Here is a 25,937-nt window from a genome sequence, read left to right on the forward strand (position 1 = left end):
TAACAGGAGAAAAATACAACGGAAGTGGAATCCTGAGAGGCTAACCGTTTCATGGTGTTCAGGCAAGATGGTATTCAGGAGACAGGGGAAGACGGGGACACAAGTTGAACTGACTGAATCATCTTGGCAAGAGGACTGGTCCCTACATGGTGGGAGCAATAATGCAAGAAGGAATGGATATTAGAGGCATTTTTGAAAAGGAAATCAATAGACTTTTTTTCCTCTCTCTCTTTTTCTCTTATTTTGAACACTGGGGTCTTGCCTGATATCATGTGAGGCACTAAGGAAGTTCAAGTCATGTTAGTATCTCTTCCGTGCAGATTTTTCTTGTCTCTGTCTTCCATCTGTGAGACACAGAGGCAACTGGAAATAAGCTCAGTCTGAGGCTCCTTCTCCACACTTCTTGATGTGAATTGTTAGACTTAATCCCCTCTTTATAAAAGCAATATAATTAGTCATATGATAGAATATATAGAAAATGTGACCCATAATTCCACTATTCTAAAAATGGTCATAAATACATTTTTGGTGTGCTTTCTTCTAATCTTTTTTTTTTACTATGAATAAAAAAATTTTTTAATTGTAATATAGCATATACCACACCATTTTGTGCTCTACATTTTTGATTTGCAGCAGTACACTTGATTGATTATCAAAATGACATGGGACTAGATTTTCTAAGGTAATTCGTGTTGAGAAATAAGCCAAGGCTAAGGACAGCCTTTGAAAGCTCCAACATCAGAGAATGAAAAGAGGGTATTTTAAATTCATCAAAGATTGAGAGTAGCTTTTGGTATGTTCTGTCCTTCTATGCAGCAGACACATTTCTGGTGCTTCGTAAGTATTTTCTGTGATTGATTAGAGTTGAGTCATTTTGGTGGAGCAGCATGCGGAGAAGGTAACCACACCCGGCTGTCTCTGTTGTACCTGGTCTGTTTAAACAGGTCCGTGTCACAAGACACAGCGTGATAATGATGTGCTCTCAGAGGTTGGCCAGAGGCCACCGTGTGCTTTGATAAACATCAAGCTCTGAAGAAATATGAACATGAGAAATCTCAGGACAACCTCTATATATTCACACACAGACACACACATATACTTTCTAACGTAAAGAACCACCCCACCGCACCCCCAGGAAGGCCATCCAGAGCAGGCGTAAAAGCCAAGCAATGCCCTTTTATTCCCTTATTTCAAAGGAGCATCAGCATAAGGAACCTTCAAGGGAAGCTACTACTGATGCAGTTTTAGAAATCTGCTTTGCCTTTAAAAGTAGAATTGTACCAATTTTGAAAGATGATCAGACAAAGGATAGCTTGTTTCCCCAAGCCAGAGGACCGCCTGAAGGGGAGTTTCAGGACTTCATGCTGTCGCTGCCTTCCCAGTAGAGCCCTCTAACTTTGGCCCAAGACTGTAACCCCTGAATTCAGTTTGCCTCTTTGTTCTTACCATCATCCATCATAGTCCTTCTGCTAAAAGGACAATTACCTCCAGGAAATAGCCACAGCAGAGAGATATCCCCCCAACATTAGAGCTTTGGTGGAGACCAGGGGACACGAGTCAGGAGGAGTGCTGGTAGAAAGGTGCGTCCTTCCAACTTGAACTTAGAAAGTTCTCTATGATGCAGCAACTTGAAATACTAATCTCTCAAGAGGAACTTCCCTGATGGTCCAGTGGTTAAGACTCCGCCCTTCCAATACAGGTGTCATGGGTCTGATCCCTGATTGGGGAACTAAGATCCCACATGCCATGTGGAGCAGCCAAAAAAAGGGGGGAGATATTAATCTCTCAATAATTGAAGAAGAAGGTTTAGCAAAGGAAAATAGTTCTGTGTTTTTTATTCTCTTCGTGGGTATTTCCCCCCAATATCGTCTTCCCCTTCTTCTTACCCAGCTCTGCATCTTGCCAGCCTTAGCACAGTTTTTTTCTGCTGTGTGTGAGTCTACTCTTGTTCTGATTCAGCTGACCCTACTCGCTTCCCACCTTCTGCACACCTCTTTCTTAGCACCTGTAACACAGCCCTATAACTGTAACTACCTTCAACTTTTCCTGTGATAAATCATACTGTTGAGAAGTGGGATAGTGTCTTATTTATCTTTGGGCATTTGGTGCCTGGCACTATGCCTGGCATGAAATATACATCAGAACTATTTTACTAAGAAAGAGTTAAAGAAACTGTAACATGAATTAATTAGTGGCTTTGTTTCTATGACAAACAAAACATCAGCAGAAAAAAAATCATATTTAAATTATACTATTACATAGAAGCACATTTTGTTAAATCATTCTTTCAAACCTGAAAGAGGACCTTCCTCTTGTTGCCCAGCCCTAAGTCCTGAAATTTGTCTTCCGAATCACCTCCAAGTTCCACTCAAACCAATATCTAGGGCTCTAGAGAGCTATTACTGCAGATGGTGACTGCAGCCATGAAATTAAAACACCTTTACTCCTTGGAAGGAAAGTTATGACCAACCTAGACAGCTTATTAAAAAGCAGAGACATTACTTTGCCAGCAAATGTCCATCTAGTCAAGGCTATGGTTTTTCCAGTGGTCATTTATGGATGTGAGAGTTGGACTATAAAGAAAGCTGAGTGCCGAAGAATTGATGCTTTTGAACTGTGGTGTTGGAGAAGACTCTTGAGAGTCCCTTGGACTGCAAGGAGATCCAACCAGTCCATCCTAAAGAAAATCAGTCCTGAATATTCATTGGAAGGATTAATGTTGAAGCTGAATCTCCAATACTTTGGCCACCTGATGCAAAGAGCTGACTCATTTGAAAAGACCCTGATGCTGGGAAAGATTGAAGGCAGGAGGAGAAGGGGACAACAGAGGATGAGATGGTTGGATGGTATCACCGACTCAATGGACATGAATTTGAGTAAACTCTGGGAGTTGGTGATGGACAGGGAGGCCTGGCGTGCTGTAGTCCATGGGGTCGCAAAGAGTCGGACATGACTGAGCAACTGAACTGACTGACTGAGAGAGCTATGTTGCTACCTTCTCAAATTCCTAGTGCTTCTCTCTTTATGGGATGTATTCTAATGTCATTGCTCCTCCTGGCACCACTTTCCATTCTTTAAAGTATAGATTAAAGGTCTTACATTAGGAATAAAGAGGGAAAACATTCTATCATATTCTTAGTGTACTGAGCTGAATTTATCCAAGAAGTCATATGTGGTTTAAATATATAAGTAGTGCAATTGCATTATTAATCCCCCTCAGTTTGTTCAGTTTAGTTCAGTCACTCAGACTCTTTGCCACCCCATGGACTGCAGCACACCAGGCCTCCCTGTCCATCACCAACTCCCGGAGCTTACTCAAACTCATGTCCATCGAGTCGGTGATGCCATCCAACCATCTCATCCTCCGTCATCCCCTTCTCCTCCCACCTTCACTCCTTCCCACCATCAGGGTCTTTTCAAATGGCCCTAAGTTTGTGGGCTGTAGTTATTTCCGAACTTTACTTTAGTATCCAACTGTTGAATGATACCAGATGGAAAGCAATTGTATGTAAAAATGGGGACTGGATCCAGGACAGCTCATGCTCAAAAGACCTAGACTCCTTTGTGTTCAGATTTCTGGAAACAGTTTTAAAGACAACATTAGGCATGAAGGTTGCAGGGTGCATGATCAGCTCATGGACATTCTTCTCATTGATTGGTTCAGTTCAGTTCAGTTCAGTCGCTCAGTTGTGTCCTGTGAATTCAGTGCAACCTGTATATTGATTCAGTTCAGTTCAGTTCAGTCGCTCAGTCATGTCTGATTCTTTGGGACCCCATGAATCTCAGCACGCCAGGTCTCCCTGTCCATCACCAACTCCCGGAGTTCACTCAAACTCATGTGCATGGAGTTGGTGATGCCATTCAGCCATCTCATCCTCTGTCATCCCCTTGTCCTCCTGCCTCTAATCCCTCCCAGCATCAGGGGTCTTTTCCAATGAGTCAACTCTTCGCATGAGGTGGCCAAAGTACTGGAGTTTCAGTCTCAGCATCAGTCCTTCCAATGAACACCCAGGACTGGTCTCCTTTAGGAGGGATTGGTTGGATCTCCTTGCAGTCCAAGGGACTCACAAGAGTCTTCTCCAACACCACAGTTCAAAAGCATCAATTCTTCTGCGCTTAGCTTTCTTCACAGTCCAACTCTCGCATCCATACATGACCACTGGAAAAACCATAGCCTTGACTAGATGGACCTTTGTTGGCAAAGTAATCTCAGTCATGAACCTTCTGGTTCCAGCATACCATCTTAATAATGACAGGCCTCTCTGTGGGCAGGCTCAGACATTTAAAAAACAGATACTGTGGAACATCAACACAAAATGTACCAAAGGATTCATCACAGGATTTCTTTAATGAGCAACCTTCCCTTTCATATTCAGATTCTAATTTGAGTCAACACAAAGGAAATATATCCACTCTTGTTCGAGATAAGAAAAGGAGATTAGAAAATCAAATCGGATACAGATGAGGATAGGTCTCTAATAACAGACAAATTCCGCTAAGGGACTGAATGATCCATTTTAATAATATAAGCAATTTTTTTAAAAAGAAAAGAAAAATACCCCAAATTAGCAATTACACTTATTTTCAATCAAGGCAAAAATATATAGGTTCTAGAAATATCAGACAACAAATTAATTAAAATCTCCACGATAATTTTTGAAAAAATTATCTAAGATGTTTATGAGCATGAAGAAATAGAGGTGGTTGATAACCCAGATGCAGAATGGGTCCCCGAAGAACACTTGGGCCAATGGTGTTAAACTTTTTAACTGAAGACACAGGAGGCATGCTTACAAAATTTGAGGTTGATTCAAAGCTAATGAAGATACTTTTTATTTTTTAATGCCCTTCAGCCTCTCTCTGTGGACTTCCCTGGTGGCTCAGATGGTTAAGCGTCTGTCTACAATGTGGGAGACCGGGGTTCGATCCCTGTGTCGGGAAGTTCCCTGGAGAAGGAAATGGCAATCCACTTCAGTACTATTGCCTGGAAAATCCCATGGACAGAGGAGCCTGGTAGGCTACAGTCCATGGGGTTGCAAAGAGTTGGACACGACTGAGCGATCTTCACAGCCTCTCTCTGTGGAGAAAGGATTTCTCATTTCCTCCAGGCTCCCTGGTTTGCACAAGGGGCCTTAAATTGTCCTCTCTTTGGTGCTCAAAGCATATACTTTTGCCCCTAATTGCTGCTGCTGCTAAGTCTCTTCAGTCGTGTCAGATTCCGTGCGACCCCATGGACTGAGCCTACCAGGCTCCTCCGTCCATGGGATTTTCCAGGCAAGAGTACTGGAGTGGGTTGCCATTGCCTCCTCCTTCCTTTAACTAACAAAGCAAAATATGCGTATTTCAGGTTCTTTTGGGGGAAGGGGGGAAATAACCTTGAATTATCTGCTGTCCAATTCTTATCCAATCCAAGTTGTTGTAACAACAATAATATCTAAAATGATTGCCTAAAAAATATACATTTACTCCTCTAGACATTCTAAATTTTATCTTTGGCAAAGTTTAATCATCATTTATTCAGTTTCTTACTCAATCATTTATTCAACCAATTGCTACTGATTTTCTCCTATGTGCCAGGCCTTGTGGTGGGGTACATAGAATGTGTGTGAAAGAAACATGGTCCAGACACAACAATCTACCGAGAAGAAGAAGTAACGCATAGGTGAACGAGCAAATAACTAGGTGAATACAAACTTAGAAAGCACTAGTGCTTTCCTTGTAGCTCAGTTTGGTAAAGAATCTGCCTGCAATGCAGGAGACCCAGGTTTGATTCCTGGGGCAGGAAGATCCCTTGGAGAAGGAACTGGCAACCTGCTCCAGTATTCTTGCCTAGAGAATTCCATGGAAAGAGGAGATTGGTGGGCTACAGTCTGTAGGATTGCAAGAGTCGGACACGACTTAGCAACTCAACTGCCACCATCATAGAGCTAACAAATGAGGTGCTGCTTCCGCTTAGCAAAAGTGAACAGGATGGCGTGTCTGAGATTACATCATTTAAACTGATGCTTACAAGCTGAAAAGGAGCCAGCAATAGGAAGGACTCCATGAAGAACATTCCAGGCTGAGGAGTGGCACATGTAGAAAGAAGACTCTAAGGCAGCCAAGTCTAGAGACGGCGAGTGAGGAGATTGTGATGAGGTGGAAGTGGTTAGCTGGGAATAGATTGCATAGGATCTCATGTGCCAAGTAAGAAGTCCAGAATTTTTTCCAGATAGAATAGAAAACTTGGAGTACTTTAAGCAGGGAAGTGATACAATTCAACACATACCTTAAAGATCACAGGCTAGCATACTAAAATCATGTTTTCTATGGGGACCATCCTAGAACTAATTTCCCTAAATAGTGCTTTGTTATCACACTATTATTGCCATTGAAGTGTCAGTTAAGAAACCATGGCCCATATCCAGCATCATTGAGGATGCCGATTCTTTGTGAGAACCCAGGAAAATTTTCCCTGGTGGGGTGGTTAGAGTTTCTCAATACCTGGTAATCTCTGTTTATCTTGAATAACTGCCCTGTTTTGATATTGTGAATATATTAAATCTCATAATTGACTCATTTCCTTTTTGTCTTGTCTGTTAGGAGTCTTAAGCCACATTTTTAGCCACTTCCTGCAAATATACAGGGTTGTATGATGTGTGTGTCTGTAAACTTGGCTTTCTTAATGTTTCCACCTGTTCTTTACCTTTTTCCAAGCACACTTAACTGTTTATTTTATACTTTTAGAATGTAGGTATTTTCACTAGCTACCTTAAAGAACAGGCAGGATTAAACTGCTAGATTAAACCATTCAATATCATAGTAATCCAAGTCTATACTCCAACCAGTAATGCTGAAGAAGCTGAAGTTGAACGGTTCTATGAAGACCTACAAGACCTTTTAAAACGAACACCCAAAAAAGATGTCCTTTTCATTATAGGGGACTGGAATGCAAAAGTAGGAAGTCAAGAAACACCTGGAGTAACATGCAAATTTGGCCTTGGAGTACAGAATGAAGCAGGGCAAAGGCTAATAGAGTTTTACCAAGAGAACACACTGGTCATAGCAAACACCCTCTTCCAACAATACAAGAGAAGACTCTATACATGGACATCACCAGATGGTCAGTACCAAAATCAGATTGATTATATTCTTTGCAGCAAAAGATGGAGAAGCTATATACAGTCAGCAAAAACAAGACCGGGAGCTGACTGTGGCTCAGATCATGAACTCCTTATTGCCAAGTTCAGACTTAAATTGAACAAAGTAGGGAAAACCACTAGACCATTCAAGTATGACCTAAATAAAATTCCTTATGATTACACAGTGGAAGTGAGAAATAGATTCAACGGACTAGATCTGATAAACAGAGTGCCTGATGAACTATGGATGGAGGTTCATGACATTGTACAGGAAGCAGGGATCAAGAACATCCCCAAGAAAAAGAAATGCAAAAAAGCAAAATGGCTGTCTGAGGAGGCCTTACAAACGGCTGTGAAAAGAAGAGAAGCGAAAAGCAAAGGAGAAAAGGAAAGATATAAGCATCTGAATTCAGAGTTCCAAAGAATAGGAAGGAGAGATAAGAAAGCCTTCCTCAGTGATCAGTGAAAATAATAGAGGAAAACAATAGAATGGGAAAGACTAGAGATCTCTTAAAGAAAATTAGAGATACCAAGGGAACATTTCATGCAAAGATGGGCTCGATAAAGGACAGAAATGGTATGGACCTGACAGAAGCAGAAGATATTAAGATGACATGGCAAGAATACACAGAAGAACTATACAAAAAGATCTTCATGACCCAGATAATCACGCTGGTGTGATCACTCACCTAGAGCCAGATACCCTGGAACACAAAGTCAAATGGGCCTTAGGAAGCATCACTACGAACAAAGCTAGTGGAGGTGATGGAATTCCAGTTGAGCTATTTCAAATCCTAAAAGATGATGCTGTGAAAGTGCTGCACGAAATATGCCAGCAAATTTGGAAAACTCAGCAGTGGCCACAGGACTGGAAAAGTCAGTTTTCATTCCAATCCCAAAGAAAGGCAATACCAAAGAATGCTCAAACTACTGCACAATTGCACTCATCTCACACGCTAGTAAAGTAATGCTCAAAATTCCCCAAGCCAGTCTTTAACAGTACATGAACTGTGAACTTCTAGATGTTCAAGCTGGATTTAGAAAAGGCAGAGGAACCAGAGAGCAAATTTCCAACATCTGTTGGATTATCAAAAAAGCAAGAGAGTTCCAGAAAAACATCTATTTCTGCTTTATTGACTATGCCAAAGCCTTTGGCTGTCTGGTGGAAAATTCTTAAAGAGTTGGGAATACCAGACCACCTGACTTGCCTCTTGAGAAATCTGTATGCAGGTCAGGAAGCAACAGTTAGAACCAGACGTGGAACAACAGACTGGTTCCAAATAGGAAAAGGAGTACGTCAAGACTGTATATTGTCCCCCTGCTTATTTGACTTATATGCAGAGTACATCATGAGAAATGCTGGGCTGGATGAAGCACAAGCTGGAATCAAGATTGCAGGGAGAAATATCAACCTCAGATATACAGATGACACCACTCTTATGGCAGTAGGTGAAGAAAAACTTAAGAGCCTCTTGATGAAAGTGAAAGAGGAGAGTGAAAAAGTTGGCTTAAAGCTCAACATTCAGAAAACTAAGATCATGGCATCTGGTCCCATCACTTTATGGCAAACAGATGTGGAAACAGTGACAGACTTTATTTTGTTTGGTTCCAAAATCACTGCGGATAGTGACTGCAACCATGAAATTAAAAGACACTTACTCCTTGGAAGAAAAGTTATGACCAACCTAGACAGCATATTAAAAAGCAGAGACATTACTTTGCCAACAAAGATCCATCTAGTCAAAGCTATGGTTTTTCCAATAGTCATGTATGGATGTAAGAGTTGGACTATAAAGAAAGCTAAGTGCTGAAGAATTGATGCTTTTGAACTGTGGTGTTGATGAAGGCTCTTGAGAATCCCTTGGGCTGCAAGGAGATCCAACCAGTCTATCCTAAAGGAAATCGGTCCTGAATGTTCATTGGAAGAACTAATGTTGAAGCTGAAACTTCAATACTTTGGCCACCTGATGCGAAGAACTGACTCATGTGAAAAGACCCTGATGCTGGGAAAGATTGAAGGTGGGAAAAGAAGGGGATGACATAGGATGAGATGTCTGGACGGCATCACCGACTTAATGGACAAGTCAGTGAGTTTGAGTAAACTCTGGGAGTTGGTGAGGGACAGGGAGGCCTGGTGTGCTGCAGTCCATGGGTTTGCAAAGTGTTGGAGACGACTGAGCGACTGAACTGAACTGAACTGAAAACTGTTGGAAGAGAAAATCAGGAATTAAAAATATCTCAATTCCTTGGGGCTTCACAGGTGACGCTATTGGTAAAGAATCCGGCTGCCAATGTCAGGGACGCAGGAGATGACGGTTTGATTCTAGGGTCAGGAAGATTCCCCTGCAGGAGGAGATGGCAGCCCACTCCAGTATTCTTGCCTGGAAAATTCGACGGACAGAGGAGCCTGGCCATCTACAGTCCATGATGTTGCAAAGAGTCCAATATGACTTATTGACTAAACAACATTACAACAGTAATTCTAATAAGCTTAAAAACCTGCTCTTAAGTTTGAAAGGTCATTTGTTAATTACAGGATAGAGAACACTCATTTAACAACAGATCTTATGAAAACACAGAAACACCACTTATATTGACTCTAACATAGTCTGAGGTGATAGAGACAGCCTCCCACATAGCACTTAACATTCGTGTAGTAGTGAGGTTTTTTTTTCTGTCTTCCCTGCCAGACTGTCCCTTGAGACAAGGACAAATACATCGCATTCACCATTGTATCTTTCATACTTACTGCAGTGCTGTGCAGGCATTAATTAATTAATTAACATTAATCAGATCAGATCAGTCACTCAGTCGTGTCCGACTCTTTGCCACCCCATGAATCGCAGCACGCCAGGCCTCCCTGTCCATCACCAACTCCTGGAGTTCACTGAGACTCACGTCCATCAAGTCAGCAATGCCATCCAGCCATCTAAATAAATGATTGAGTAAATATAGATTAAAAAAATAAAAACTCTCATTATCTCAGACTAGATCAACAAGAGTACAACCCCCTGAGAGCAGGAGGTATCCACACCCTGTACCATACACTATTCTGCTTGGCCATGTCTAGAGCTTAAGTTTAGGGTAAGAACAGTATTTTTAAAGGGATACTGACAGACTGGAGCAGATCCAAAAGACAGCAGTCAGCTTGCTAAATAGTTAGAAGTTGTGTGGTTTGATGGAAAATGTTTAACCTATGAAAGGAAAGTCTTATAAGAGGTTGGTTTTCTAAAAATATCTGAAGAACAGGCACATGGAAGAAGGAATAGATTTGTCCTAATTCCAAATGACAGAATTAGAACCAATGGATTGAAATTATAAGCAAAAACTTTCTTAAACAGCTTGTAGTCCTCAGTGAGGTAATGTACTTCATATTTGTTGGGTAGAGCATTCATTCATTGATCTGACCGTGACCTGTGTAATAATTGGGTGGTTGGATTGGAAGATTTTTAATACCTTTTCCAAATCCAAGATATAAAAACATTATGTGCATAATAGTTGAAATGAACAAATGGACTCCATATTAGCATGTAACAATCTAATCTAATTAATGTGTCACATAACCAATATTTACAGGTATTAACATGACTGTTAATACTAAAGTTTTTGCATTAGTCATGAAACTGTTTCTGAAGGCAGTAGGTTTTGACAGGGTGAAAGAGTAGGAAAGCACACAGTTCCAGATCTTTGAAACAACTTATAAAAGTGAAAGAATTTTGGTTTGGCTGAAATGGATGGGTGTAGGCAGTGAGCCCAGGACAAGTCAGGCCAAATCGCTGGCCATATGAACTAGATCTGATGGCTGGATTCCCAGGGGATAGAATGAGGGCAGAGAATGTGCTCTGAAAGGCCTACAGAGATGAAGTTAACTAAAGAGAGCAACGAGGGCTGAGACAAAAAAAAAAAGGAAATCCATTACCACCCAGAAGTTTTTGCAATAAGATCTGGACTTCAAGTGGGAGACATGGCCTAGAGGTGGAAAAACTGAATCAGAAGAGAATGACACCTTTTGTGCATGGTCCTGGTCGTGGCTGTGAATGTTAATATCCCTGGCTTGCCTGCACTGGTTATCAAGCATGTGGTGTATGCATATTGGAAAGGTTTATTGACAAAAAATGGGGCACATACATCACAAATCAACTGGTAGAAATTCTTGAAATGAGCCTGAGAGCCCACAGGAAGCTTTGACATGAAACCACAACCTTTGGATTCAAGTAGTTTCAAAAGCAACCCTCCAGATTGGTTCTGCTTTCTTTCCACCAACCACTTGTATCTCAAACATTTTCCTACTTGGCAGAACTGCCTTGGCGCCCTCTGAACAGGCTGATGAGGAGGCTGGAATGTGCGTGAAGGAACAGAAGGAGCAGCAGACAGATGAAAGCACAATGAGACATTCCTGGCTTCTGTAAAAGCGCTCCTCACTTTCTGCCACGTGTACACAAAATTCTGTTGAGTGCTAATCTGGGATCATCTATCAAAAGATTAAAAATTTTTAAATACCAAAAGTTTTGTTTAGAAGTCAAATTTCAGAGTTTTGGCTGTATTTGGAGTGTTTGCCTTAGGAAGAAATGCCATTGAAGAGGCCAGCCAATATGCAGAGTTAGTCTTGAGGACGAGTAGAAAGCAGAGGGCAAACAGCCTACCCTTCAGAAGAGGAGCTGTTAAACAGAGAGGCCATCAGGCTGCCTCTTCACTGTAGGATTGGGGAAGGAATGGGCGGGTCTCCAGCTCTCAGGCTGAAGTTACTCCAGAAGCAGCCCATAGTTCTCACTGGTCTAATTAAAGGCTCTGGGCTGTGTATATTACTCTAACGGCACCTTGATCTCAACCACTGCAAGAATTTAGTTACCATATACCCATATTTCCATCACATACAATTAAATAGGATTAAGATGATTTTCAGTATATTCTTCCTAAAATTTTCTCCTTATCCAATTTCCCTAGCACCCTTTTAGTGCCACAGTTTTCCCTTTCCTGTCCCTCGTGTGTAATAGTGGAAAGAGTTAAAATGTCATCAGCTTGGAGATACACAGAAGCTCTACACTTGGTCGCTGTGTCACCGGGAACATTTGCTCACCTCTGGGGGTCTTAATTTCCTTTTCCAGAAAATCATATCAATAGGGTAGCATAGAGAGTTTCCATAGAGATTAATTAAAGATGTGACATGTAAAGTGCATAAGGTTTAGCACCAGTGGGTGCTTAGCTTTGTTAGCCACTCTCCTGTTTCCATTCCCCTGTTCACTGTTCTTGTTGGTTCCCAATATTGATCTGTTTATCCCATCCCTGAATAGTCTGAGTGAAGATTGTTCTTAATGACCAAATTAGGAAAGCGGAAAAGTAGGTGAAAACTAAAAACTAGTGCCATCCATTTTCCTCACTTTTGAAGGAATTGGAAAGGAGGAAATCCAGCATCTTGGGTTTTCAGCACCCTCTCCCTCTCTGATTCGTTTGGTCCTCACCCACTCACTCACCAGTGAAGAGGAAGACCTCTGTCCACGAGATGCATGGAGGGCATTTCAGCCCAGGGAAAAATTATCAGCAGTTTCTTGATTTTACATTTACAACAAGCAGAACTGCCCACCCAGTGGTGATTCTTTTAACACTGGGGCCAAATGATAAAAGAATTCATTGAAAGAGCTTAGGATTCATAGCAATACATTAGCATAAAATAAGACATTAATGATACTAATGAGAAAATAATGTTACTTACCTGCCTTAAATATGGTATTCTGAACACACAAAATGGCAAAACCATGGTGAGCAGTTGTATAGATTTATAGATACTACTCTAACCAATGGGCTTCCCAGGCGGTGCAGCAGTAAGGAATTTGCCTGACAACGCAAGAGATGCAGGAGACAGAAGTTCAGTCTCGGTTTGGAAGATCCCCTGGAGAAGGAAATGGCAACCCACTCCAGTATTCTTGCCGGGAAAACCCCATGGACAGAGGAGCCTGGTGGGCCACAGTCCATATGGTCACAATGAGTCAGAAAAGACTGAGCAACTGAGCATTCACACACTTTAACCATAAAAAAATAAGTTGGATGTGACACAGGGAAAACAAAGATGTTATACATGATCCTTCATAGATCCCTTTATTAAAACTCAAGACTGATTTTTAGAGAAATTGGGCTGTCTTCTAAGTTGGCTTTCTTTTAATCAGGGAATTCAGATTCCTTTTTTCCTCTAATTTGCTTTCAATTCTTGTTCTTCATTGCCATCTCCTACGAAATACTATGTTTCACATTTTATATCTGTTTACATATATCAAAGAATACATATTTATGATCTTGATGTTTTCAGAACAAAACACCTCAGGACTTTCAGTATTCATGTGTTTGTTATTGTGCAAAGGAAGCATTGTGATTTTTTCAAATGGTAACCTGGCCAGGATACACTGCAGTGCTTTAGTAAGAATCATTCCTATTTATTTTTAAAATGCAGCCACATCAGTATTAAACTACAAGGTTGGTACTGGGAATGGTCAGTCTTTCTTTAAGTGTTATCCACAGCTCAAAAGCAAGTATATATCATTTCCTGTGTTTCCTTCCCTTTGCTTAGTTTTCCAGAACATATTCAAGGTTTGCAAGGTCCTTTCTTCTTGCTCTCTCTACTCTTCTGTACTCTCCCATTGAAAAGTAATAACTGGTGGGTATTTACAGCAGGGACGTTCTCAGCACTAGACTATCAAACCAAAAGGTGTACACAAGGTGGCTGACATCTTTATCTCCATCAGACAGAAGCCAGTGCTGGATCTGAGCTGGGGGAGTGGACCTCCAGAGTATCTAATATTGCAGTGGTGTGCTAAGCCTTTCTGCCATGCATGCCCAGGCTTCCTGCATAAGCGGCACTAGATATTAGATCCCTTTCACTGTCCACAAAAGATCCCCTGGAATAGAAAAACTCTGATCAAATCCTAAATAACAATAGAAAAAGAACACCATGACCCATGAGAGCTTCCTTTTCTTTCCTGTATCAATGCTGACTTGAAAATCTGACCCTTACCTCCTCTTTGCATGATTATCGGAAGAGGTTCACAATTGCCATGAGAGAGAATATATTCCAGTGAAGGTCCTAGGGATCTTTATTAAGGTGTTCATTTACCTAATAGGGCTTCCCTGGTGTCTCAGACAGTAAAGAATCCACCTGAAATGTGGGAGACTTGAGTTCAATCTGATCCCTAGGTTGGGAAGATCCCCTGGAGCAGGGAACGGCTACCCACTCCAGTATTCTTGCCTGGAGAATTCCATGGACAGAGGAGCCTGGCAGGCTACAGTCCATGGGGTGACAAAGAGTCAGACAAAACTGAGTGACTTTCACTTTTACCTAGTAAGATATTTATGCGAAATGAGCTGCTTCCCAGAATTGCAGAAGGTTCCACAGGGAAAGATGTTAGGTCTGACACACACAGCAAGAATTGAGGCCCTAATTTAAGCCCTGTTGAACTTTCGATTGAGAGTTTTTCATTATTAGGATTCGAAATCCCAGGCCAGGCTATATTTAAGTTTGAGTCAGCCAACTATAAGAACAATTTGGCCATATGCCTCTTTTTCAAAGAACTTTATTCCTTCAGCCCCAGGCTCAGAATTTGATAACATGTTTTCTATGGATTTTTTTTTCCTCTTCACATCAAACAATATTAGAGAGAAAAAATAGAGGGAAAACGCTAATTATTCCCATATGTATACTTGGATACGGCCAAGTGGAATTACTGGCAGTTTCCTTAAACACACACTCTGGGTCCAGATCTCCACACATGCGGGCACAGATCCTCCTCAGCCTCTGCCTGTCAGAATCCCACCCATTTTTTTTTTCAAATCCCACCCAAAGGTCTCTTTCTCTGTGTGGCCTGCTCTCATCACCTCAGTCAAAAATAATATTGCTTCCTCTAACATTGCTCTTGTGTCTTTTTGAGGCCCCTTTCCTGTAAACCTGTATTAGCACTTCTGCATAACTTCTCTATTGATCCCAAGCAGCTTGGTGACAAAAGCTTTGCATGAATCTGCATTTTTACAGTGATTCCTGGCAGTGTCTTAAATGTGAGAGGTACTTTCAAAATATCAATATTTTGCCTCTGGGTGGTTAAAAAATTGGGGAAGTGGAAAATTTAAAGGGGTAGATATTCAACAAAGACGCTGACCTCTGCCAGTCTCCTCCGTAAGAGCTCTCAACCTCCCATGCCAAGGGTCAGGGGCCTGGAGTGCGTTTACTCAGGCGTTAAAGCACCTCAAGTTTACTCTTCACTGGAAAAGCTTTATTTATTTCTTTGTAATGAAGGGTGGTAATTTATACTCAGAGCTTTATGCTTATGTGAAGCGGCTTTTCGCGTACGTCGTTTGTCACACCCATCTCCTACCCGGTTGGGCTGCAGCTGCCCGGGAGAAGGCGAGCGTGCTTTCCCTAACCTTCACCACCAGAATGATTTTTCCCGTGCCCAGGCATTGTTTTTCTTCTACTGCCGTATTCTCCTCCCTCTCTCTTTTCCTTTGAACTCTCAGTGAGTGCCGCTTCTCCGGGCTTCGTCAACTCGGAGGCAGGACAGGGCCAGGCAGGGCAGGGCAGTGCTCGTGTGGGGTTCCCGCACTGCGCCGCGATCAGATCTGCGGGACCTGCCTCTCCCGGGGCTCGCGGCCGGGCGCGCCCCGTCCCGTCTCCTGCCTCCCTGCGATTGGGTCTGCGAGGTCACGTGAGAACCGAGGGCTGGAATTCTGAGTTGTAGCTCCTGGCACTCCTTTTTTGTTTTTTTTTTTAAAATCGCTGGGTCGGTTGAGCTCTGCAGGGCTGGGTGCCTCGCTCAGTGACTGAGGCTGGAGGCAGACGGAAACCGCCACAAGGGCAGACTGAGGGGGCAGAAGAAAGTCTGTCGGGATGTTGAGTCAGGGACCCCGGACCCCAGCTTCAGGTTGCTACTATCTAAATGCCATGACACCTGAGGGCCAGGAGATGTATTTGCGATTTGATCAGACTACGAGACGCTCTCCTTACAGGATGAGCCGGATTCTAGCACGCCATCAGCTAGTGACTAAAATTCAACAAGGTGAGTCGCTGGTAGCGGAAGGCTGTTGCTAATTCTGATTTCTGTGGGCTCTCTTTCATGCTAACCCCGTTTTTAAAAATGACTGTTTTCACTTTACAATATATGGATTTCTATGCCACGGCGCGCATACCTTTCAGAAATAACTTCCAGGCTGCCGTTTTAGGCAAACAGTGACAGCACTTAGCTGCCACATAACTCAACGGTAAAGTCCACAGAAAACTTCAGGATGGGACAGTGAACCATCAATCTCCAAGACTTAATGTACGAGACAGGTTTCCTCAGTACGGGTTTTAGGAACTTTTCAGCAGGTTCCTCACACTCTGTCACGTTTAAAACTTGGACACTTGTTTATTTAATTAGGAGAGGGGGAAGAACTAACTTCCACCCTGCCAAGATTCTTTAGAACACTGTTAGTGAAGGGAGAAAGTTAAAATTCTATTCTTAAGGCCCTTGGGCTGACAACCAAAATCACATTCTCTGCCTATTTGTACGTTTATGTCAGCAGTTGCCACTGATCTGTTGATATTGTTCTTCTGGTAAAAGATAAAAGTGTCTGCTAACCTCAAAACAAATCTTGTGACAGAAGCACCAGCTTTGTAAGGCAGACAGGAGAGGATACTGATTACAAGCTGCTAGGTGTCCCTTTTTATTCTCAAGGGGGAAAAAATCACAAAAACTCTTCATGCTCCAGAAATAGTTTAAAATGTGCTGTTTATCTTAGGATAGGTTTGTGTAGAGTAGAAAGATGAGCATTCCTAAGAAACTTCAGTTGCCCATTTAAAAGACATACACACATACCTAAACACATACAATATGTTTATGAAGTTTTATAACCAGCCCCTCGTAGACTAACTAAATAGCTAAATTATTATATTGGTGATACATAAATTGACCAGGTTTTTCTAGAGCCATTACAAAAATACAACTTCCACTTAAATGAGTTTAAGATTATATTGAATTTTAGAGGGGAAGCTGGGGTTCGTAATCATGAAAATCTTATTGTAATGTTTCCAAAAGGAACAATATGTATTCTAGTGAGCAGCATTTGATGAGATTGTTTCCTTGGAAATTAGGATTTGTTTTTAAAGGTTCAGGAACTGGTTATGTGTGAAGGATACTGGTCCTACATACCGGTCTGATTTCAGGAAGGATATTATGTCATTCCATAAACTCTGTGTGCAGGTCTTGGTTGAATAGAAACAAAAGTAATCATTTCCCTGTGGCTTGATTTAAAAATACACCAGGCTTAGAATAAAAGCCAGCTCCATTTTAGTTTTAGAGATTTCTAACAATAGTGCCTTACCAGACATCATCATCATTATGGACATAGGGGCTCAATAAATGTTTGGTGACAGTTTGATGGCTTATATAGTCTGTGCTCTGTAAATGTTCCTCAGCATGCTCATAAAGTGTATTATGTTAGAAACATTGCATACAAATAATTTGAAATATCTTTGTAAATCTCCTTAAATGAAGTTATAGTGATTTATTTCATTAAAAATTATTGATGTTCTTTCTGGAATGAAGATTATTTTTCCAGTAAGGACTTGAGACGTCATGAACACGTGTATGATCATTGAAAGTGTATTCTGTGTCAGTGTTTCATTTTGTCTAATTAGAAAATTTGAGCATTCTTACTTTTTTTTTATATTGGGCAATGGAATATTTGAAGCTAATGAATGCCTAAAAATTAAGTGACAGTTAGGATCATAGGTAAAGCATGAAAGAATTCCAACAGTCCAATGATTAGGATCTTGTTATTTGTTAATAATGAGTTAGGTGGTGAGTTAATAATACAATGTGCAATTGTATCATAAGACTTTGAGAAAGCAGAAGCAAAATGATTTTACTGGGTTTACTGTATGAATACATTGATTTACTGTAATAGTAGAGAATATTGACTGAACATTTATAATGTATCATGTTCTGCTCTGAAAGTTTTATATTATGTATTTCAATTCATTTTATCCTCAAAAAGTAAATCCCTGTAGGTGAGTACTATTATTATACCCATTTTAAAGGTGAGAAAACAGAAGTACACAGAGTTTAAATAATTTCTCCAAAGTTATACATAGTAAGAACTGGTATTTGAATGTATTTGTAGAGACCATGCTCAATCATACTCTAAACCATTTTTTAGTTTTTATAGTGAGGGTTAAACTACCGAACCTGTGGTTGATTTCTGAATTGTATATTTAGGTCTTTTCTACTCAGGATATAGCACTGAACCATATCATAGAATCATCATGAGACTTCCAGTCAGGTCTTATTTCTCTGGTGGAACAAAGTGCTATATGTTTTACCTTCCTTGAGCAGTTAGTACCCAACAGTACATGATGTCTGGTTATTTTACTAATGGCCTACAGTCATTCAGTTAAAGCTTATCAAGTGCATATTAAATTAATAGCATCATTAGTTTTTGTAGCTCACTTATTGGTATCTTGAAATGACAGCCACTTCACGAAAATGGTTTTCATTGCTCTGCTATAGACATTTCAAGAAAGATTGGGCATTGTATTAATACAGTTTGGGGGCATGAAGACATAGTCTTTCATGGCTGTTGGGAACAGTGCAAACAGGAGTAAGTTGCTCCTCTCTGACCTCATTACAATGAGATAATCATTGAATGGCATGGACATGATTCAACAGTAGATCCACTCATGGGAGGGAAAAACAAAGAAGGGAAATAAAGGAATCTTTGATGATGCATAGGATCAGAATGAGTTGCTAAAACCCAGGATGAATCTAAACTTGCTCATCTAAAGGGTATGCTCTAAAATATACATGCACCGTTTCTCTAGCTGTCTCTTTAGTTCTGGAGTCTTAAGTCCAATTAAAAAGAGAAGCAATGTTTAAAATAGAGTGTTGTTTCGCAGAGTAAAAACTTATCACGTAAGTCATATTGCTCATAATCCTTACCCCACAATCTTGCTGAATCAATGGGGAAATTGTTATAGGGAGAGAGGATGGAAATAATAATGGTCCTTTTTCCCTCACAGGCAGGCACTTGGAGTGGACAAGAGGGAGGATGCGAAGGAAGTAGAGGAAGAGCGTGTTAGGCCATGGAAGGGGAGAGTGGGGATTTTGTGTCATTAGATGGTTACAATTTATTTGCTACATCTGCACATGCTTAAGTCTGTACACACATACCTTACTAGGAAAATTCAAACTGAGGCAGATATATAAGTGTGATTACTTGCTTTCTGAAAGAATTCATCATGCTATTAAACGTAAAAAATATGTTAATGCCTTAAATAGCATGAAATGGACCTGATTGCAATAAAGTCCACTGAACTCTAGAAAAAAGAGGAGACAGGGATGCAGGCTCTGTTTAGACACTCTCTTATTCTTTTACTTTGGCAAGTTTCAGACTTTCACTGGGCCTTCATTTCTTGACAAGGAAATGAGATGGTCCGACTGTGATTCTGGTTCTCAGGATCTTTCTGTGGTTGAGTCAGTAACTCCTTGAACTAGAGTGCATAAAGCTGGGAAATTTAAATCCAGAGTGACAAAAGCCAAAAGGGAAACAGAGCAGCAATCTAATGTGGAACAAATCAATGACGTCTAATTTTTCTACATCTTGTCAAGGAAATAGTGAAATGGAAATCAGATTTTAATTCTACTTCTGATGCTAATTAATTGTGTGATCTGGGGAAAGTAACAACTTCTCTGGGCCATTCTTTTCTTCTTCCATAAAATGAAAGAGTTTGAATTAAATAAACGTGAAGTTCCCTTCATCTCTAAAATTCTAGTATTTTGTGATCACAGGTTATTCCTTAAGAGAAAGATAATGCTTATTTACACTTTCCTTATTGTGTCATTCAACATCTACCCGGGCATGCTTCTTTGTTACCTGTTTAATTCTCTCATTATCAATTTACTAGGAACATTAGGATGTCCAGTCTTGTGGACTATTTAAATGTCCGTATAAGCTTTAACTGTAAAGGTTAGTTATAATTATAAAGAAACTTGTAAAACCTTTCTTTCTCAGGAGTCCTGGACTGTACCATAGAGTTATTGTAATACCTGGCCTCTTACAAGGATTGTAGGGATCAGAGAATTGTATACCTCCCATGCTCACACACACACACACACACACACACACACACAAAAACTCTTTTCTTGATAGAAAATGTAGAATGTAGAAATTTCACTAGTAGGAGAATTAGTGAAAATTGGACTTGCACTTTTATTGACTTTTTATCTGAGACTATTTTTAGAGCTAGCACCTGAACTCAACTGGAGTAGAATAAACTGCCATTTTTATGTTCACAGGAATAGAACTGGGCATTAGTGATGTATTCGCTCTCATGCCTCTATCAAGTCAAATGATATGCTGGAATTTTGCCCATCAAATGATATCTTGGGGATTTGCCCAACCTAAGTGGTGGCATTGCTCATCCCTGGTGTAAGAGACCTCCACCAACTGAGCAGCATCAGCCAAAATTAAATAATTCTCTGGCTTTCTTTCTTTTTTTTTTGGAATTGCCCTTTCTCTGTGCTTAGCATTCTCTTAGTCAACTACTTTCAGAAATAGAGGATGAATACACCCACAGAAAGACAGATGGAACACAGAAAACGGAGTGAGAATGTGTCAGTCATGCGAGAGTGCTGGTCAAAAGTTCTTTAAAAAAAAATACTGTCAGAAATTCACATTTCATGAAATCAGAGCCTCTTTCTGTTCTGTGCTGGTGGACTGAAGGGCCTGTACAGAAAGGACACTATTCAACCAGAAGTTACAGGAAAATCTGTTTAGTGAATTAAGTCAATTAACTTTGAATAACACTTTAAAAATCATCACATAGTAAAACTGTGAGCAGTCAAGAAATAAGTACTAGAAGGAAATTATCAAAGAGCAATATGCTTGTACACATATAAAACTTGAGAGTTTAACTTTAACCAAATTGTGACTTTCATAGCTGCACTCCACTGAGCTTATTAGTTCTGAGCTTATAAACACCCTTCCCAGATGCAGATTTTGTGACATTAGTTGAAGTGAACAGAAATTCATTGATTCATTTTTTCCTCATTTCTCCCCCGTCCCCATCCTATAATCAGTGCTTTAATTCTTAGTAAATTTGGGACACTGGTTAACTCTTATAAAAACAAGGTTCCCCATTTCCCCAGCAAGCTAATTGTGGCTAATTAGAAGCACAAGTTAGGGGGGCAAAAAAGAAAGAAAATCACCAGGAGTGGTCTGAGCAATTGACAGCCCAGACTTACTTAGATAGAAAACAAGTGGGTTTTAGTAAACTTCATATATAAGGGAAAAAGCATGCTTACTCAGTTGTGTCTGACTCTTTGCGACCCCATGGACTATAGCCAACCAGGCTTCTCAGTCCATTGGATTCTCCAGGCAAGAATACTGGAGTGGGTCGCCATTTTTTCCTCCAGGAAATCTTAACAACTCAGGGACTGAACCATTGGCAGGCAGGATTCTTTACCACTGAGCCCATATAGAGGAAAATACATTGGTGGAAATTTAGTGGAACAGATGATCATGTGCTCTGTCCCTGCATCTCATTAGCTGTGAGAATGAGGTGCTAAGACTAGGGAAGAAGACACAAGAAGATAATCATGCATTACACACCAGATCTTTGAATGAAATGAGGATCATGTGAAAATCATCTTTTGTCTCCTCAGGGGCAATCTGAATATGATTTTGGTGTGGGTAAAGACATTATGTATTAATTTACATTCTACCTCATTAAAGGATTTGAGGTAGTTCAGAGAAGATGCAACTCAGCTTTAAAAAAGATGAATCTGGTAAAAAGGAAAAATGTAGGTTGATTCAGTTCAGTTCAGTCCAGTTGTTCAGTCGTGTCCTACTCTTTGCAACTCCATGGACTGCAGCACGCCAGGCTTCCCTGTCCATCACCAACTCCAGGAGCTTGCTCAAGCTCATGTCCATCGAGTTGGTGATGCCATCCAACCATCTCATCCTCTGTCATCCCCTTCTTCTGCCTTCAGTTGTTCCCAGCATCAGGATCTTTTCCAATGAGTCAGTTCTTCACATCAGGTGGCCAAAGTATTGAAGTTTCAGCTTCAGCATCACTCCTTCCAATGAATATTCAGGACTGATTGCCTTTAGGATGGACTGGTTGGATCTCCTTGCTGTCCAAGGGACTCTCAAGAGTCTTCTCCAACATCACAGTTCAAAAGCATCAATTCCTCAGCACTCAGCTTTCTTTATGGTCCAGCTCTCACATCCATACATGACTACTGGAAAAATCATAACTTTGACTAGGTGGACCTTTGTTGTCAGAATAATGTCTCTGCTTTTTAATATGCTATCTAGGTTGGTCATAGCTTTTCTTCCAAGGAGTAAGCGTCTATTAATTTCATGGCTGCAGTCGTCATCTGCAGTGATTTTAGAGCCCCCAAAATTAAGTCTGTCACTGTTTTCATTGTTTCCCCATCTATTTGCCATGAAGTGATGGGACCAGATGCCATGATTTTCGTTTTTTGAATGTTGAGTTTTAAGTAGGTCAATTAATAAGATAAAAAGAGATAGACAGAGATATTATATAAAAATTTATAATGTAAGGCCCTGAATAACTACTAAAAGCATGCTGCAGGCTTAGCTTGAGCCTTCCTAATCTAAGAAAAGAGGAACACATGATCAGGGAAGATTTGCCATGTCTGTAAGGTGAAAACATAGCAGCACAGCTTTCCCTGACCCTTGATATACAGGAGCAGTTTCTCATAAAAATATCCCATTGTGCTTTTTAACATTCTTATAATGGATTCAGTAGCAAACCCCTTACAGCATCCCACAGTGAAAGTAGGGGCATAACAATAAATTTTAATTCAGTAAAACTATTTGAGGATGGAGTGGGCGGCTCACAACAAGGGGGTTCAGTATGTAATCCTCTGATTCCCTGGCTTGACCTAGAAATAGCATGGAAACTGGAGACAATTTCACTGTGTCTGAGAACTCTAGTTACATAGATGGATGGATGGATACTTAGACAGATGGATAGTCAAGAGGAAGAAGTTTTTGTGGTTAAGTAATTTTGAGAAAAACTACATCACCTTTCCTTTCTTGGAAATTCATATTTATGAAAGGCTCAGAGAAACCCTGCAGAAAGTAATTTAACCTTGTTTAAACTCACATATTTCATCATTAAACCATTTTTTTACTGGATACCAGGAAGTGACACATGTGAAACCCACGTTCCCCAAGGAACACATTTTAGAAAGTCTGGTTTAGGAAAGTGCAGGGCCGGATGGTTCATTCAGATCATTTTCTTTGAACATATTTCTTGCATGAATTAATAATTTGAGATTATATCTTACAGAGTAACATTGCAAGTATTCTGTTTTCAAATAAGACCAACTCCATATACTTTAAAAATCAGCTGGGTAAATGCAGGATGATATCTTTCATGAAAATAAAAAGGAAGATCCTAACCTGCTTAGGTGGCCTCTGCACATTTGCCCAGCAGAAAACTGAAGGGGCAGGTATATGGGCAGAGTTAACCATTATAATCATAGTACAAATAATCTTCAAGTAACCCTACAAAATACATTCTACTGGGCCAGAAGAGAGAAATGATTGCTTTTTAGCTCTGGATCTGTCTAACCTACAATAAAGCCGAAGTTCTAGTTGAGTTCCAAAAGAGTCCGACATTATAGCAGCTAATTCAGAATATTCCATTACTGCTGGGAAGTGGAGTCACTGCCCCACAGGAAAGAAACAGGAAACTCTTTAGGGGTCACAAATTCTCCCTGGTGGCTCAGAGTCAATTTCTAACTCAGGGTCCAGTTGTATCCTTGGTTACATAATGTCCCTCTCAGAACGACAGAATAAAGTGACCTGATATAGGTCATTTTAATAGTAAAATCTGTTTGGTACAGTTGTATAAGCAACTTACCAAGTTTTCCGTGAAGACTACAGATATTCTTAAGGTTTTTTTTTTTTTCCTCCTGCTGGCAAAGAGATAACGAATTAACATCTGCATTATGACTGATGCTTTTTGAGAGAAATCCACAGAATATCAAGAGGCTGCAACAGAAGGCATGAAGAATTAGACCATATCATGTCGCCCAAATCCCTATGCCATAAAGTCATACAGGGTCATGGCAATCACTGTAGAATGGTGTAGTGTAGGGCAGGGTAGACACAGATTATTGTGAAAATGTTTACACTATTATTTGAAAAGACATGAATTCTCTTTTTGGGGAGAAGCTTAGGGTCAAAAGGAATTTAAATGGAATGGTTAGAAAATGACTTAAAATTAGAGAACATGCTAATGCTGTTAGAAAAAAGAAATCAATAGAAATACATCCAAAATGTCCGGCTAGGCTCTCAAATGACTTCCCTCACAAACCATAGGAATCCTAACAATTGTAGAGGTCTGACAGAGGCAGAGCTGACTAAAATACCAGTGTTTTGCATTGCCACGTCTCTAACATTCTGATAAAACATGTAGAGGAGAGAGTGGAGATTGTAAAGGAACTGGCAGTCACCAAATAACTAATCTACATGTCAGTATCTTGAGCTAAAGAAGGCATTCTCTCCTTGCATTCCTACTCTCCTCTTCCTGGTAATTTTGAAAATCATGCGTATGGATGCCAAGAACCTTTGATTAGTATTCCATCTCTATAAGTGAACAGTGGCATTTCATACACATTTGTATTCACCAGAGGGCACACTGGAAAGAAAAATACAGTAGTCATAAAATCATTTTCCTCTGAAAGTTTGCTGCTGCTGCCAAGTCACTTCAGTCGTGTCCGACTCTGTGCGACCCCATAGACGGCAGCCCACCAGGCTCCCCCGTCCCTGGGATTCTCCAGGCAAGAATACTGGAGTGGGTTACCACTGCCTTCTCCGATGCATGAAAGTGAAAAGTGAAAGTGAAGTCACTCAGTTATGTCCGACTCTGTGCGACCCCATGGACCGCAGCCCACCAGGCCCCTCTGCCCATGGGATTTTCCAGGCAAGAGTACTGGAGTGGGTTGCCACTGCCTACCCCCAAATTATCTATAATATTTAAAATCACTATAAGAAATAAGAAAGATTCACAATTCCAATGACAATCACATTCCAACCATTCTTATATAAAGACTAGGGCTCAATATAAGAAAATATAGTAAGAAACATCCATGTACATTTGGCCCTTCAAGGTACTCTATAAGCAAATGAATAAATTATGTCCTGTATACCAAGTTTGCTAAGGCAGGCATACCTACTGCCCCAGTTTTTGTGTCCTCAGAAAGTGTCCACCGCAAAATCTGAAACAAAAGATGTATGTGTTGAGGGGGGCAGAGGGGTTGATGTTATTATTTTGTTTTTTATCTTAAGCCATAATGAAAAACATTGTCATTTCCAGTTGTGGTTTCCTGGGCACAGCAGTTACTCTCTCAGTTGCCCTGAACTGACCTGAAGTGGTGGGTTTAGGCCGAGTTTCAACTCATAAAGATAAATAGCAAAGTCTGTTGATCCCCACCTTCCGCCAATAAAAGAGGCAGGAAATGTTCCTGGCTCTGGGAACGACTTGGTGGTAAACTGTGAAGAGGAGAGAGAGCAGCAGTGCTGGGGAAGGGGGGCTGTGCTTTTGCTAGACTGGAGTGAAGGCCAGGGAGGTCGTCAGGGTGGGCGTGGGGAGGGGTGGGAGCAAGGTTCTAGACAAGCCTCACTGGCCAGTCTGTAGATGGTTATCTCTACATAGCTGATGGTTTTATCTGTAATATACGAGTTCCCCTGTCATCATGTGATTTTTCTAAACTATTAACTCTGTGCTTGCTAAGTTGCTTCAGTCATGTCCAACTCTTTGCG

The 25,937-nt window shown here is 40.7% G+C and overlaps 1 protein-coding gene across 8 annotated transcripts in view; it reads left to right on the forward strand.

Annotated features, from left to right (window-relative positions):
• Positions 1-25,937, forward strand: part of STARD13 (StAR related lipid transfer domain containing 13) — a 493,326-nt gene that overhangs the window by 309,097 nt on the left and 158,292 nt on the right. Inside the window, exon 1 of one of the 8 annotated variants that reach the window (XM_005213667.5) lies at positions 15,870-16,156. The exons of 6 other annotated variants lie outside the window; for them this stretch is intronic. In XM_005213667.5, the coding sequence (XP_005213724.2) occupies positions 15,988-16,156 (169 nt within the window). In that variant the 5' untranslated portion in view covers positions 15,870-15,987. Of the gene's footprint in view, positions 1-15,869; positions 16,157-25,937 lie in introns of those variants that run through there. One more of the 8 variants, NM_001192070.3, reaches the window with a different exon arrangement.

This window comes from Bos taurus, chromosome 12, assembly GCF_002263795.3.
Source record: "Bos taurus isolate L1 Dominette 01449 registration number 42190680 breed Hereford chromosome 12, ARS-UCD2.0, whole genome shotgun sequence".
Taxonomy (NCBI): domain Eukaryota; kingdom Metazoa; phylum Chordata; class Mammalia; order Artiodactyla; family Bovidae; genus Bos; species Bos taurus.